At 41.8% G+C, this 16,311-nt stretch overlaps 5 protein-coding genes across 5 annotated transcripts; 2 read left to right on the forward strand and 3 right to left on the reverse strand.

The window, feature by feature from the left end:
- Positions 1-1,827: 1,827 nt before the first annotated feature.
- On the forward strand, positions 1,828-9,531 carry IRA2 (Ras GTPase activating protein IRA2; the record flags this gene model as incomplete). The annotated part of the gene is made up of 1 exon (XM_018880643.1): positions 1,828-9,531. The coding sequence occupies one exon, from the start codon at positions 1,828-1,830 to the stop codon at positions 9,529-9,531; it is 7,704 nt and encodes a 2,567-aa protein (XP_018738442.1).
- A 197-nt stretch (positions 9,532-9,728) lies between these two features.
- REX4 (Rex4p) lies at positions 9,729-10,598 on the reverse strand (the record flags this gene model as incomplete). Its single annotated transcript, XM_018880644.1, has 1 exon — positions 9,729-10,598. The coding sequence occupies one exon, from the start codon at positions 10,596-10,598 to the stop codon at positions 9,729-9,731; it is 870 nt and encodes a 289-aa protein (XP_018738443.1).
- Positions 10,599-10,880: 282 nt separating this feature from the next.
- On the forward strand, positions 10,881-12,626 carry PRP3 (Prp3p; the record flags this gene model as incomplete). Its single annotated transcript, XM_018880645.1, has 1 exon — positions 10,881-12,626. One exon carries the CDS (start codon positions 10,881-10,883, stop codon positions 12,624-12,626), a length of 1,746 nt encoding a protein of 581 aa, XP_018738444.1.
- Positions 12,627-12,808: 182 nt separating this feature from the next.
- On the reverse strand, positions 12,809-13,405 carry TAF14 (TATA-binding protein-associated factor TAF14; the record flags this gene model as incomplete). Its single annotated transcript, XM_018880646.1, has 1 exon — positions 12,809-13,405. One exon carries the CDS (start codon positions 13,403-13,405, stop codon positions 12,809-12,811), a length of 597 nt encoding a protein of 198 aa, XP_018738445.1.
- A 2,249-nt stretch (positions 13,406-15,654) lies between these two features.
- NBP35 (Nbp35p) lies at positions 15,655-16,206 on the reverse strand (the record flags this gene model as incomplete). Its single annotated transcript, XM_018880647.1, has 1 exon — positions 15,655-16,206. The coding sequence occupies one exon, from the start codon at positions 16,204-16,206 to the stop codon at positions 15,655-15,657; it is 552 nt and encodes a 183-aa protein (XP_018738446.1).
- Positions 16,207-16,311: the final 105 nt, after the last annotated feature.

A 16,311-nucleotide genomic window follows, 5' to 3' on the forward strand; every position in this document is an offset into this window, starting at 1 on the left:
TATATTTCCAGAGAATTGATAAATTCCGATCGTTGGCGTCAATGATGGTCGGATGTAAATTTTCCGAGCATGGCTTACAATATATTTTTGAAGCAACAGTGACAAAAATGGTCTCTCCTTCCTTTTTTTTTTTAAGCCGGCCGCCCAAATATCCACTGATGTCTTTAGATCCATTTCTGATGTCCACCGGGAGAAAAAAACAGAAAGCAGAAAGCAGAAGAGAGACCGGATATGGGTGCTCCCTACGTAGGAAGTGGTCCCACCTAAGCAGCCGTTTGTTGGGCTGCAGCGATATGTGACAGAACCGAAACGGGTATGATTCGCAGGGAACAGAGTGTGGAGATGGTCAGCCTTTAGAGCTTAAACTCGATGCTTAACTACATTTAACCCTTCTGCCCTAACGCCCTAACGTCTTATGAGATCGACACATACCATAAACGAACAACACAATCACAACGACCCACATACATTTGCAGCAGCATATACCTATATCCTTGCCCTATCTGTAGCATCAGTACGACTAACAGGCAATATTTACCCCAGTGGGTGGTTTGTGGTACGGGTTTGGCAGGTACCTTTCTGCAGCTGCAGCTGCCAGCCAGGCCAACCAGCATTGGCATGCGAGCGGCCGTTAAAGCCCACTTACCAACCCGCTAGCTGCTTATTGCGTTTACCTTGATGTACTAGTATATACTCTACCGTCGCTCACCACGATATACATTACTATCAGTGTACATCTGTCGCTATCAGTGACTTTTTTGTCTGTTACGAGTCTCAGTCATCAAAGCACAGCTCGCATCCGAACGCTTTAAACGATTATTACAGTTTGTCACTCACCACACAAGCTAAAGCGGACAATTCAATTAGTAGTGGATAAATAAGAACAAAAAAGGGTGAATAAGGTTTTGGCAATCAATTGTAGTAAAGTCTGTACGGGCAAAGATACCATTCGCGAGAACAAGGTAAAAGATTGCGACAACTGTATTTGTTCTGGTGTGGACTTGGACTTGGTAAGTATTGCAAAACACTTCTATCGAGATTCTGATGAAAAGAGTGATCATAAGTTTTTCGTTTCTCGTTGTGGACGGCATTGTCTAATTTGGTGGTGTTGTATCAGCATTTTTGGTCCGTGTCAATATCAGCGACCGTATAATTTACTAACTCTGCTAACAGGAGGAACTTTGATCAGTGGATTGATCTGTTATTGACCAAGTAGCAATATGAGCAATGAGTCTGGGTTCTCGTCTGTAACAATCATTCCTTTGGTTATCAAGCGACTTGGTAGACAGGTAAGTCAAGTTCGATCAAGATTGTAACTGAATCTGGGATCACTTTTTACTAACTATGTAACACAGCTCCCGTATATTACAGGTATTGGAGCAGATGAAACGCTTGAAGATGACTTATTTGTGAGCTCGCGTGAGTTCCTGACAAGCTTCCCTGGTCGGGGTTTATTTAGCGAAACTCTAGACGGCTTTTTACAGGTGATTGATACTGTAGTTGAAGTAAGTTTTTTTTCAAATTATAATGCTCTGTAAGAAGAACTAACAAGACAAGTCAAATTGGTCCACACACTTAGAGCACAGACCTCATTTGGTACAAGAGTCGATCTTAGTCTTACTAGAACTCGTTTTCCATGGTGCTTTGGCTGAATGGAGAGAAGCAAATAAAGATGTCGACGTTGACGATTCAAATAGCCTCAAACAGAATGCCTTGTTCGATAAAGACTTTCATGATGATGATATCAAAGATAGCTGGCTGGGACTTTTCCCGAATCCACCTGGCCCAGTAGCTAGCTCAATTGCTGAAAGGGCTATTGATGTATTGATGAAACTAAAGTCTCGAAGTCGGGTTAAGCGAGCGTTTATGATTATTACTAAAGAAGTTTACACCGAGAAGCCCAACAGTCTTATCACCAAAATCGACAAATATATTGAATCGATTGTATTTTGCTTGAGTGCGTCAAATTGGAGGCAAGTATATACCTATGCTAGTAGTCGAGTCAAAGCTTTGAAACATGAGCATGGCTTCCATCAAGGGATGGAAGCCGCCCCAACGTCATTAGCGAACTCTCCATCCCAAGCTGGGCATGATTCTGTGCTTTATAAGTTGGACGTAATCGCATTACAGTACCTGGACAGCCATAGGCTCCAAGAGGTTTTGACAGATTTCATGTCTTGGTGTCCCAATACACATAAACCTATTCATCGCCACATAATGGAGTATTTCATCCAACACAGCATGATTTATTGGATCCAATGCCATCCAGAAACAGTGGCCAGGGAATCGGAAAACCCATCTGGGGAACTTCGCGCTCAAAGCACTCGTCTTTTTGATTATTTATTCAAAAGCTCGACAGAAAATAGAACGTTTGTATCGTGGGCATTTCTATCCATGCTAAGCTTACTAATTCCTGATGGATTCCAAATAGCTGTAGCTGGCTACAATGAAAGTGATGGTGAAGCGATCAAAAGCCCTCGGTTCCAATTTTTGGAACTTTTGCATAACATGAGCAGTGACATGATGGTAATTGCCCCTCAATCCTCATCTGTATCGGTGGGGTCAGTCACATCTCAGAGAACTCTGGGAATTTGCGCCACATGTTATTCAATATTTGCATTAGCTGCTTCAAACATCATGCAAATCCATGAACATGTTTTTAGCCAACTGCCGATTGTAGAGTACGCGACCCTGATTTATCCGTCATTGCTTAATATTTTATTCAACCAGATGGACAGTATTCCTTCGTTTGCAAAAATTGATTATTTGCAATCAAGATTCATTAGTTCGTATCTCGTTTTGCGGCCCGGTGATGCAATGAAGGATCTCATTGGAAATCTTCCCAACCCGTCATTTGCATTACGATCCAAAAGAAATATCATTGTCGGTCTCAGGAGCATGCAGAGCCGGGCTGAAGGAGGAGAAATCCTGAATATGGTCATGAATCTCTACAATTATGAATTCATTGCTTTCTGTGAACTGATAGCAACAAAGCTTCAGGAATTTGAAGAGATATCAGACTATGGTAGTGAGTTTAGTCTTCATGTCGAAGCATTAAAGTACGCACTTGATATCCTTCTCACCCATAGTCAGCACGCTTTCGACCAAGTGCCTGAATCATTTTCTACAGCAATAATAAAATGCTCTACAAGCAAGAATGAGCTTCTACGCACGTCCGTTACACAAGTGCTACTTTCCTTCGTTAAGCGACAGACAGGACAATCAGAGGGTGATAGAATTGACAATGAGATCAAGGAGAGGGTCTCGCTTGATGAAACTGGCCATATTTTATTCCCCATTTATGACGGCATCTCTATGAATATTAGATCGTCAGTGGAAGCGATAATATCAATGCCTCTGACTTCAAAACAATTGGAAAAGGAGTTAATGAAAGTGCACGAGCTCTTAACATCGAGAGATAGCATCAATAATTCTTATTCATTTAGGGACAATGTTATAGAAGATCCTCAGAATCGCCTGGCTTTAGGGGAAGGACTGGAGACTGCTATGGTACTTTGTTTGTGTTCGTCGAATATGGACATATGTAAACTGGCAATGGCTAATATTCGACTGATGGTTCAAGAAGCCATGCTCCTCGAAGATTTTGAAAATGTTCAGGAATCAAGTTGGTCTATTATGCTCAACTTCCATGTGTATTCTGAAATATCATCTCAGACATCATTTTACACCCCGATTGCCATCCAAAAGAAGCTTTGCCGCTTATTTCAAACTGTACATACTCCATCTGATGCATTGATCAGAGTTTGGACGGTAATCCACGGCCGCTGGTCCGTGCTCAATGCTCAAATGCTAAGTGAACCAACCAGAGGTTCTGATTTCTCATCTATGTCAAAGGAATGGAGATGTTACTATGGCATACTCAGCTCACTATTAATTCCACTCTTGAACCCAGAAGGTGGTGTGAAAGTAAAAGACAATGTCCATTTCAAGGCAAGGCAGTTTTTGTACGATTCTGTGAATTTCCTGGTTTCAGACTCTGCTATCGTCCGTGAGACAAGTCGTGAAGTTTTGGCCAATGACGTCGGCCCATTAGCTTACCATCACGTTTTGAAGCAGTTGTCAGGAATGATAGATTCCCATATCATGGTAGTTATGGACAGCCAAGAAAACGGTTCTCATAATGAGAGCTCGGCTCAAGATAAACCTCCTTTGCCACCTCGTCCGTCATCTTTTATTGCCACAAAAGTCAATTCCCTCAACACGCTTTTAGGACAAACCTCGCTATTAGTTCGAAGTATTATTGAACAGTTACAACAGGATGATATCTACATATCAGTTGATATTGGAGCGCTGGCACTGAAAATCGTGCGTTATATCAATACAACAAATTTCGATATGGAGATTTTGAAGCTGGTTTTAAGGGTGTGTCAGCTTTTGGAAACAATTGGTAAGACTGCAGAATCATTGAATATGAAGCATGATTCTCGTATTCGCAACGAACTAGTTATGAGCGTATCTGAATGGTTTGAGCGAGCAATTAATTTTGACTGTCACAATGCTGTTGAGAATAAGCTAGTGGCCGAGAAATGCCGGCTTGTTAGAGAGATTTGTGTAAACACTTCGAAATGTCTATCCGAGTTATTGAATGGCCTTTCCATTGAGGTTCCTGATGGTGTTCATGAAAGAGATATGATCTCTGCAAAATTTAACACTTTTAACAATCTGTTCTCATTGTTTCTCAGAAGCTTACAAAGGTGTAAAGATGATCCTCCTGTGATTGTCCCCACAGTCTCTGACACTGTATCTGTAACTTCCTCTACGTCTGCAGTTAACTCCGTATCATCGGTGCCTCTTCCTACCCCATTCAGACTTCTTGACAAGGCACCAATAATTCGAGAGAACGCAATTGCTTGCTTATCAAAGCTATTGAATGCTAACGTAGAGGTGGGTCTGCGCACTGCGCTACCGTTGGGATACCATGAAGATGAAACCCTCAGGCTAGCTTTCCTTGAAATTTTCCGGAATATCCTAAGTAAGGAAACAAAGTATACGTCTGATTATAGCGACAACCTTAGATACGAGGAATTGGTTGATTTCTTGGTGTCCAATATCAGAATCACTCTATCTCTGTGTGACATATGCCCAGCATCTGAAGCTGATGAATTTTCTACAGCTATTTTGGGGGCTTTTGAGTTTAGAGGCAAAGGGTTCTCGTTAGTGAAAGCAGCCTTAACAAAGGAGATAGAGCAAACAAACTTTGCTTCAGACATTTTACGAAGAAATTGTGTGGCGACGAAACTTCTCTCATTGTATTCAAAGTCGCGTGGCCATCAGTACCTACAGTCGACGCTAGGGTCGTTTGTTAATAATATTGCCAGCCGACCAGACCTGTATGCCTTTGAGATAGACAACAACAAACTGAAGAATCCAGATGAAGAGATGAAGCCCAATTTTGTAAAGTACGAACGCTGTCTTAACGAGTTGTTTACAGCACTTGAGTCTAGTGAAGCTTTGATTCCAACTTCGTTCAGAGAAATAGCGTCGGCTATTAGTCGTGCTGTGTCTTTGAAATTCCCGGAGTACAAGGAAAGCGCTGTTGGGAGCTTCTTTTTCTTAAGGTTTTTATGTCCAGTTTTGGTTTCCCCTGAACAGGAGGGCCTGTTGTCTGCGCCACCGTCGCGAGACATTAGAAGGTCTTTTTTACTGTTAGCAAAGGCAGTCCAAAACATCTCGAACTGCACCTCTATTGCTGCCACTCATGGATCTACTAGTCACGACGTTGATGGGTTTGGCGGTGATACCAATGATAAAAAGCAAAGAATGCAAAGGTTTTTAAGCTCTCTCAGCTCTACTGATGAGGACACTGAGGTGATTAGCGATGACACCTCCTCTCAGGGTTCTATTAATCCTAAAATGATGGACTCAGACCACCTCCGTGTTTTACACACATTTGTATATAATCACTGGGATGATGCTCATCATAAGATTCTGATCGAGCAGAGAAAGAGACGACTAATGCGTGCTCAGTCGCCTGCTACAAATGGAGCGACTAATGGTAATGGAGCTGATATATCTAGGCTGAAGGGCAGTTTCTATGATGAGCTAACATCGTCAGGCCAGCCACCACCACCTACGTCATTTGCACCTACGTTTGGTCGTCGTACTCATCAGCGTTCCCAGAAATTCATACCAGGTAACGTTTCCAACGGCTCAAATAACCATTATCGACGGTCATCAAGCTCGTCACAGAATGGGGCTTTAGCTACGGCTGCCTCCGCGTCGGCAATAGGTATCGTCGGAGAAGTTGAGATTGAGGCCAATCGCAGATTTTCAGCTCTAGTACGCAGTCTTGGTAGACCGCGAACACCAAAAGCTCGGAAAGCAACGGCTGTGGAGTCACGAAGTCACATTAATCCTGGTAGTCGGCTAAATGAGTTTATGGCTAGGAATGAAGACCGCGATCTCAGCACTGTAATTGACCAAAGGGTAGTCCATGAGGGCATCGCATTGGACGGTTCGCCAGTAATGTTAGTCACCTACCGAAATTATGACCGAGAAAAATTGGACAGTGAACTTGTCCTTTATCGATTCTTTCAGGTTGCAAACAGGATGTGGTCAGACAAGTTTAGTCTGTTTTATGATTGTACGAGCTGTACTCCTTCACACTTGCTATCAAACACAGTAAGAACAATTAGAGATACAATGGTTCCACCCGAGATGGCAGCAAACTGTACGACTGTCTATTACTACAATGTATCTACGAAGTTTTTACCGGCATTGAAGTCCTTTTTACGGAACTATGAATCTGGAACTTACATGAATCCCGTGAATACAAAATATGTTTTCCTGACAACTGCAGATATCAACACTGTCTGTAATGTTCACGGACTCAATCTTGACCAACGCTCTGTCAAAGTCATTGATGATGCTAGGTTGATTTACCAGGGTGGAAAAATGCTGTCTTCAGATAATAATTTCTACCCTGTTACGGTCAAAGTTGGAAACGAGTACTTGCAACTTCATGGTGAGAGGCCCTTTAATTATATTAGAAATTCACCAGGACTTTGCAATGATGTGTATCATTTATCTGAAATTCGAGAGATTACTCATTCCAGGACAACCTCGAGGCCAGAGGAGTTTACCATCGAAATGATTGACGGCGAGAAGGTCATTGTCCTTCATAAAAAGAAGAATGAGATCATTAGGGCCATTATGAACGCAAAATCAAGATTGCCAGAAGAGGCTCGGGAAGTTAATGATTCTCTGGTAATGAACCTTGAAGATGGCTTAGGTTGTTTCCTGAATATTGGTTTCTCGAATCTTTGTTCAAACAATTCTGCACTTCAGGAGGCAGCGTTTAACCTGCTTGCAATGATACCAGAGAGGTTCAATATCAGTTTTGGAAGAGAGATAAGAGGAGGTAAAGGATTTGGCATTCCTAAGAAAGAGGTTAGTATGTCAGTGGTATTTAGTGAAGTGGTTGCTAGCACGCATATTGAATTGACATATGACTTCCTTCTTGAGTTTAGCAAGTCATTCAAATCATTCTCGAAAGAACAAGGTAATAATGCCATACTTTACGCTGCTCCCTGGGTTAAAAATATTTATAGCGCTCAAAGAGAAGGCGGAAAAGATGCAGCGAGCCTTATTAGGATCTTTTTAGACATTGCAGTTTGGAGCCCAGATCATTATACCAGTTTATTGTTGAACTTTTGGCCAGCTTTATGCTTACAGGAAGAGCTTACGGATATTCTTGTTGACGAGGTAATTCGATTTGCTGTTGAACGCGGATCCCAAGATATGGAGATTGAAGATGTGCTGGCTGTTTTGACTTCTTGTCCTACATTAAGTATTTGTGGTACCGTTATCACAAGGTGCAGAAAGATTCTCAATAAACCATTGCCTGCGAATGAAAGATTGCTGACAAACCATCCTGATTGGACGGAGCTGGATGTTTTAATTAGACTGGTAGGTTCATTGTCGTTTGAATCACTATTAATTGCCGAAGTTTACTTGCCCGAGATAATTTTGTTGGTATCCTCTCTTATTTACACTGGGCCATATTCGTTCAGAAATGCATTGTGCAATCTTCTTGTTAATGTGCTTCATGCGTTTTCTTGTTGTGATAGAATATCATCAGATCAGAGATCACATCTGATTTCGATTTGGGCAGACTTAACGTCAACGAAGGGCAAATTGCTCTTTGGACTGAACGATGATATGAAAGATATTAGCTATGACTATTTCAGCTTAGCATCTATATCTCACATCGAGAATTTCTGCTTGATCCTAATGGATATTATTGCCAGTGCGAGTCCATCAATTCAAAAGGCAAATGTGTGGCGGTCGCGTTGGAGTAGTTTGGTAATCAATGCTTGTTTTGCTGACAACCCTTCATTGCAGTGTAGGTCGTTTTTAGTTTTAGGGTCATTGGCTAAGATTGAGGTTGAAGATGCTGTAGTAACTCAGGTGTTGAAGGTTCTATACGACTCCTTAACTTCAACTAAGAACCAGATGCTAAACGAAGAGTATTGTGTATGTACTCTCATTTGTTTAACCAAGATGATGGACGGGCTAAGCGATCAATCTGCTTATCATTCAAGGATGTTTTGGCTTGGAGTTGCCCTTCTTCATTCACAAAATTCGAATCTCTTTAGCCATGGTTTACTTCTTATCGAAGCCAATCTTCGAACTTTGGATAACTTAGGTGCGTTCAAAGACATTAGTATTGCCGAGTTTCTGCTTGAAGGACGTCAGTGTTTTGAAAGTCAATGGGGTCCAATTCAGGAGTTAATGGATGTTAGGTTTAGCGTTGAGTACTTTGATTTGTGTTTGTCGGCAGTTGTTTTGAAAGGCATGGAAAAGGCATCGACGAGAGTTGATAGTCTGCAAGCCTTAGAAACGTTTCTTGAAATAAGCTCCAAAAACAGTGTGAAAGTGCAGCAGAGTAACAAGTATGCTTCCTATCTCTGTTATTTATACTTTTTGTTCCTCGGTTGTAGAAGTCAGTCTGAGTTAAAAGATCTTCTATGGGTCGCCGGGTATCCGGATGACCACATGAATGAAGAACTTGTGAATGATAACGACCTTCCAGCTCTCTTGGAGGAATATATCAGTCAAAACTCATTTGACACGACGATAGCACTTTATTTAGGTGGTCAGCTTTTCCGATCTAGCAGTGAATATGATGTTTCTGGCCTGAGGTTTCTAGGCAGTTTACGGTTTGTAGGTGAGACAAATCTTGCTAAAAAGTGCATGGTATATGCTACTGTTCGTTCCCGACTTCTGAAACTCACTGAGTTCGGTAGTCAAAAACCAATGATGAAAAGTATTCTGGCAGCAGGAACCGGAATGTTGGTCAATTATGAGGAATTCCGTAAGTTGGCTCAATATAGAGCGCAACTAGAGGAAATGCTTGAGCAAAGTGGATTCAAACCGTTACCAGATCATGATGAGAACATTGTGACCTCTTCTTCTGTCAGTACTTTTAGTCAAACAAATGAAATCGGATCGGATATGAAGTCACGTCTAGCTAGTCTTGTCAAGGGAATTATTGTCAAGGATTTATGATTGCTTGACTGCAATCTTATTATATTAATTTTATTTATCTACATTATTAATAATGCACTATTTATATTGAATACCGTAGTTGGAGAGATTCCTCTGAATCAACATACTACCATCATCACTCAGGACTGTTGGATGAACTCATTAAAATTAATACAAAAAGCTAGCAATAATAAATATCTATATAAATATCCCCTTTCCTATTTAGATCTATACCCTCCTCCATTCCGGGAGTGTTTCTTCTCGAATCCTGCTTTGTATAATCTGTATAGCAGCATAGTCGCTCTAGCATCTTCTATCGAGGAGTGCTCACCAGATTGGATGTTAAGGCCAATGAAATGCCTCGACAAAGTCTTGAGACTCGGAGTACGTCCTTTAGAGACCTCTCTGAACAGACTATATGACGAAGTGTCTCTGATGTCATTTCTTGGATGAGAAATACCCATGACCTCAAGATCATGACGAACAGAGTGACCAACTAATATTCGATTCTCAAGAATTTTTGATGCTTGGTTTTGTACTTCTCGAAGCGATGGCGCTCCCTGGACTGACCGGGGTGTTACACCACTAACCCAAGTCCTCCAATCTGTCACTCGCTCTGAGGGTCTAACGAAAGTATCGAGAAGGACATATCCAAAGTAATTCACGATGGATACTCGCGCAAGAATTGAAGTAGCACCATCGGGCCCTGTGCCAACAAACTCGCAATCTAAAGCAATAAAGCGACCCATTTCAGTTTTTCGTGCATCATATGCAAGTGAAGACGTAGGTCTTCCAGCTATCGAAAGATCTATATCATCTAGTAGAAGAAGATTAGCTGCTTTTACGCTTGGAGGGAGTTCTGGTGCTGGTAGGGCCGAAGTGACATTAGAGGCTCGACTTGTATCAACTTTTGGGCCCTTACTACCCAGCCGATCTTTCTCCACGAGCGCTATCTTTGATTTACCCACATTTCTTTTAATACCCTTACCAACTTTTTTTGTAACTTTAGTGTCAGTAGATTTCTTGTTTAAAGACTTCTGCAGTTCCTTCCAATTGGAGGAGAGAGCTTTAGACGTAGAAGGGGCCATCGATCTGAATAGAGATTGCAATGATACAACTAGAGCCACTAGAACAAGCGTACAACTAAAAAGGGTAGATTTGTCGGCTGGTAAATGAAGAAGACCAGCCAAGTCAAACTCCATACCAAGATCCGAAGTTAAATAAAATGCTTAGGGGATGTCGAAACTTATGCCAAAAAGAGCCCCCAATTTTTGTCTCTACAATCACACGGCTAGATAAATTGTGATACACCTGCATTTTAAGTTGATGATCTTTGATCCCTGAGCAAGACCAACATGATATATGACAGCATGAAGAGGGGGCCGTTAGAATCTACTCCTGACGAAGGAACGGGGACTCCTCCCAAGAAACCTAGAACGGGTGATTTATCAGGAATAAAATCTCAGGGAAATATAGATCGCATAGCAGAAGCCAAAGCGCGAGTTGCAGCACTGGCATTGAAAAACAAGGCAAAGCTGGTTGTTGGAACGAAGGAAAACTCTATAAATTCAGGTGGAACTGCGAGTGATCCAGGAGAAAATAATGGTACTAATTCATCCCAGACGTCGAGAAATGGCAACCATGGAATAGGTCAGCAGGCGTCAAAATCGACAGCATCCAGTGCAGCAGAGTTGATGGCTAAAATAAGACAGAGGAGGGCACAACTCGAAGCTGCGACTCAATCGTCAGGCCCAAAATCAGCATCTCCAGCACAATCATCTCACTCTACTCCTGACAATAACAAGTCAGGATCTCGAGCTTCAGCAACGGCCTTGAAACGTGGGCCAGGGCTTAGCACTCCCCTGCATCCCATCTTATTAGAAGCATCAAGTGTATCAACAACTGTCAACGAAAGCAAGCCGAACCTTTACTTGGCAAAGGAAGATCCACAGCCTTCCGTCAACGATCTAAATGAACCGGAGGCAAATCCCTATTTTGACTCTCTGGTTGCTACGAAAACTAGCTTCGACAGTCGGCGCAAGAGAGGATTAGCATTTAATCCCCATGGAAAGTATATCAGAAGGGCAGAAGAAGAAAGGCACCAATTGCAGCTGGATGCTTTAAAAAAGAAGATTGAGCAAGCTAAGACCAAGGCCTCAAATTCCGGATTGCTCGATGCCGACATTGTAGCGGGTGAACGTGCTTTCAAGCCGTCCCCTCCACCTCTGGTCGAATGGTGGGATGAACCACTTGTTATTAATCCCGATGATGGATATAGCGAGGTAGATGAAAGGCAAGAGGAGCATTTCCTTTCTCCAGAGGTTATCACCCAGTATATACAGCATCCAATTCCTATTGTTGCACCTTGGGAAAAGAGTCTTCCGAAACAAGTGAGGCTTCACCTTACGAAACGTGAAACAAAACGAATGCGTAAAAATGACAGAGCTGAGAGACATAAAGAGGCCCAGGATCGGATTCGTCTGGGACTAGATCCAGCTCCGCCACCTAAAATAAAGCCTTCTAATGTGATGAGTGTGTTTGCCAATGAGGCAATAAGAGACCCGACCCTCATGGAGTTAAGAGCGAAGACTGAGGTTGCTCAAAGAAAAGAAAAACACGAGCAAGATAATCAATCGCGCAAACTCACTTCTGAACAACAGTATGAAAAATGGATAGCAAAATCCGAACGCGAAAAATCAAAGGGCATCTATTGTGCTGCATTTCGTATTGACAAACTATCTGATGGCCGACATAAATTTTTGGTTAATTATAATGCGAAGCATCTACTGCTTAATGGTATGACAATTTTCAACCCTAAGTTTTGTCTCGTGATAGTTGAGGGTGGATTCCTGAATATCAAAAAGTTCAGCAAGTTACTACTTGGTCGGATTAAGTGGACAGAACATGCTCCTCCACGTGCTAATGATCCACCGCTTAGTCCCGAAGATATTCCTGACTTGAGTTCCAATCGATGTGTGCTTGTCTGGCATGGGCAGATAAAAAGTTCGCGATTTCAGAAATGGACTCTTAACGATGCGGAAACTGAGCAGGATGCAAAAGATATTTTGTCCCGGCATAATTGTGAACACTTCTGGGTCGAGGCACGAGTCCTGTGATTAGGTGCAACATTTATATTAGATATAGATTATTTATTTTTTTTCTCTCAGTGAGCGTTAGGTGTTGAATATAGAAACCAGTTGCAAAAAAAAGCACATCGACTGCAACGAACAGAAGAGGGCATATCTTGACCTGGTCAAAGTCTTACATAGAACACAATAAACGAGTATGATAAATTAACTTAAACTTCGGTACGCTTCTTAACAAAGTCCCACAAACTCTTTAGCAGACGATCAGGCAAAGTACATAAATCCATATGGAACTCTCCCTCATCAGGTACATTTTTAATATACATATCAGGAGTCTTGTTGTTGTTGACCATTGTGACGACTTCCAAGAGGTCATCCTCGCCAAGCTTTTCCAGACCATCGGCTAATCTCTCCAAATCAACTGAGCCTTTCTCAATGGTTTTAGTTTTCTTTCTTAATTTGTTTCCATCATCTTCACCTTTACGCTTATCACCGGTGGCATAATCAGTGCCGCCTGCCGAAGTACCACTGGCGCCAGGAGCATTATGTCCGGGTACAGGACCTGATTCTGCTAGCAGTTTAAGCAGACCCGGTCTATTAGTGGGGAATTCTAATAAATGATCATTTTTATATTCATTTGTGGCGAAGTTGAGGTCATGGCTCAAAGTATGTTCTCCGCTCTTGTCGACCATGTGAAGTACGATACCCAAATCGAACTCACCCCAACCTTGTTCTTCAATTTTGAATGGGACCTTTTTCAATACTTGACTTGTTAGATTACCAATTCCTTTGCAAATTGATGTTTTCATATGACAAAAACAACCGCTAAATACCTATGCTTTGCCGCAAATTAGAGACAAATAGGCCTAGAATACGATACTTACCTCTCGTGGGGTTCTGAAATGTTGGGTGTAGTTTGTATGTGACTCTATCGAAAACATTGGCAGGATATTCTTGACCATCAGCTCCCACAATGGAGATTTGAATACTCCACTCACGCATTGGGAACCCTTCTTGTACTGGGGGTACATCTTTGAGGATATGTTGCCTAGTGGTAACGCGAACAGTTCTTTTCAGAGTCTAAAAAAGTTAGATTCCAGAATGATAATTTCTAATAGCTGCCTTTTGCAGCAAATATTCTACTTACTTCCGGCATTTTTTACTGAACTACTACTCTATTGAATACGATTAAAAAGTGCACTACGAAGTTTTTCAACTTTCAAATTTCGACTTTCTAACTTTTCAAATAATTGATAGGTTCGCCGACAGTAATAATTCTTAGAATATACTACGTCCTGATTTTTTGGGGTTTTTTGTTAATAAAATGTGATGTTTTGCGACTAACAGCGGGGAGTGAGCGAGAAGTGAGCGTGTGTTTCGCAAAGAAATTCTGAGGGTTATGGCGTTTCCTGCGAGTTTGGACTTAGGCCATGGAAACAGTGGAAGCTGCTGCTACTGTACTGGCTGCTAGTCATTGGGATGCATGACTTGCTAGGAACACCCAATACGCGGCAATACAATAATGGCCGGAATTGAACTCCCAAGCTCTAAACAGATAAATATTATATATCTTCCCTTATTTAAACTAAAATAAGTATTCCTAATGGTGATGGATGTTTCATTTCATCGTTAACTCCTTTATAGGAGGGCTCAAGATTTCTTTGTCAAACGAACGATAAAGTTGGATAAACTACAACCTGTAAATAGTTAAATAATTCGGGGGCAGGTACGCTTAGTCTGATACCTGTGTTATCTAGAATGTATATTTTCACTGGAAAAGAAATAAGGCTATCACCAGTGTCACAGCCAAGGCGGCCACTGGTGATTGAAAATGAGTGGTGCCAGAGGACGACGATCCCATCTCCGATTCAGACTCTGATTGAAGTGCAAAGAGCTTCACTGTCAGGGAACTAATGTTTGTTTTATCAAAATCAGTCATGTTATTAGTGTCACTCACATTGTCCGATGAAGGAGAGTTATCCGAAGGGTTGTAGTCTTCGTCGTCTCGCTTTGAGAGATTCACTTCGTAGTCATCATCATCACTGTAGTATTCACCGGACTGCAGATAATCATCATCTTCCTCTGGAATGTTCTCAAAGTTTACTTCCATAAGGTCTTCGCTCTCATCGTCTTCTTCCTCCATACTTCGGGCCGAAAAATATTTTGTAAGTGACTCATCATTGAGATTGTCATCATCAGCACTTGACAGTATCTGTACACTCAGATGATACTTCTTATAATTCTCGTCCCAGACCTGGGTGTACTGAGCCAACGATTGAGGGATAACTTGCTCGTCCATATTCCCATTTGAATGCCAATGGGAATCGTCTTTAAGAGAGGGTGACTTGCCTGAATCATCTGTAATTGTTTTCTTATTACTGATGATTGTACTGGTGCTTCTTGGGATTGAACTGCTAATCACTTTTGTACCAATACCATAGCCATATCCGACATCAGAAACACTGTGTAACCCAGATACTAATTCTTTTTCAGTGGTAGTCCCAGCACCAGGATGCTGAAATCCCTCCCCACCCGGTCTTGATATGACACTCAAATCATTACCACTATTCGGAACTACTGGTCCAACTGGCCCGATAGGGTGTACAATTGGCATACCAGAAGCCGTTGGTGAATCAATGTTGCTAGCAATTTTTCCAGGAATATAGACATTTTCAATCTCGTTGTCATTATTTTCTTCAGTAGATCTAGGGCCCATACTAGAACCAACCAAAGGCACAGCTGGTGAGGGAGGCAGAGAAGAGACAATGGGGAGGACGGCATCCTCCTTTGCAAGGTCTATCAATTCGGCATTTCCCAGATCAACTACATTTTGAATCATATGATCAATAGGATTTCCCACTCCTTGGCCCACAAACAAGCCGGCAACTACTACCAATTCCAGAATAGTCATTTTTGTATCAGTTGATGATCTAAATGAAGAGATTCTCTGAAACTGCGAAAAGTTGAGGAGTCATTTCACTCATTATGATATTCATTGGCTAGCATAATTGAGTCTTGATCTTTCCATAATCTGGAACTTCTTGTGCGTAATTTATTGCTACAGGCTAATTTTAGATCTTATCTCCTTAGCAATCTTATGATAGCATTGTGAGTGTGAGCTATCAGGAGAAGCTACAACAATTGGCTTGCCTTTGTCACTACTAGCACATATATCCGCATGTAGGGGTATAGAACCCAGAATATCCAAACCTCTAGATTTCGCTTCGGCAATTGCACCATCATGCCCAAATATATGCGTCTCATGGTTACAATTTGGACAAACAAACATACTCATATTTTGGACCATCCCGAGTATTGGAATGTGCACTTTATTGAACATATCAATTCCCCGAACTGCATCTATCAAAGCAATATCTTGCGGTGTAGACACAATCACAGCCCCATCTATAGCGACTTGCTGAGCCATTGTAAGTTGTACATCACCCGTTCCAGGGGGCATGTCAAGAATTAGAATGTCCAGGTTGTTCCAATCGACCTCAAACAGCAGTTGTTCGAGTGCTTTTTGGACCAAAAGACCCCGCCACGCCACGGCCTTCTCTGGGCTCACTAAAAATCCCATGGACATTGCTTGCAATCCGTAGTTCATCATTGGTAACAAGTGGTTATCTGCATAAATATGTTAGTCTTCTAAGCCATCTATGATCACATTTTACCTTACCACTTGATATTCTCGGCTCCCCTGACAAATTTAACA

This window comes from Sugiyamaella lignohabitans, chromosome B, assembly GCF_001640025.1.
Source record: "Sugiyamaella lignohabitans strain CBS 10342 chromosome B, complete sequence".
Classification (NCBI taxonomy): Eukaryota; Fungi; Ascomycota; class Dipodascomycetes; order Dipodascales; family Trichomonascaceae; genus Sugiyamaella; species Sugiyamaella lignohabitans.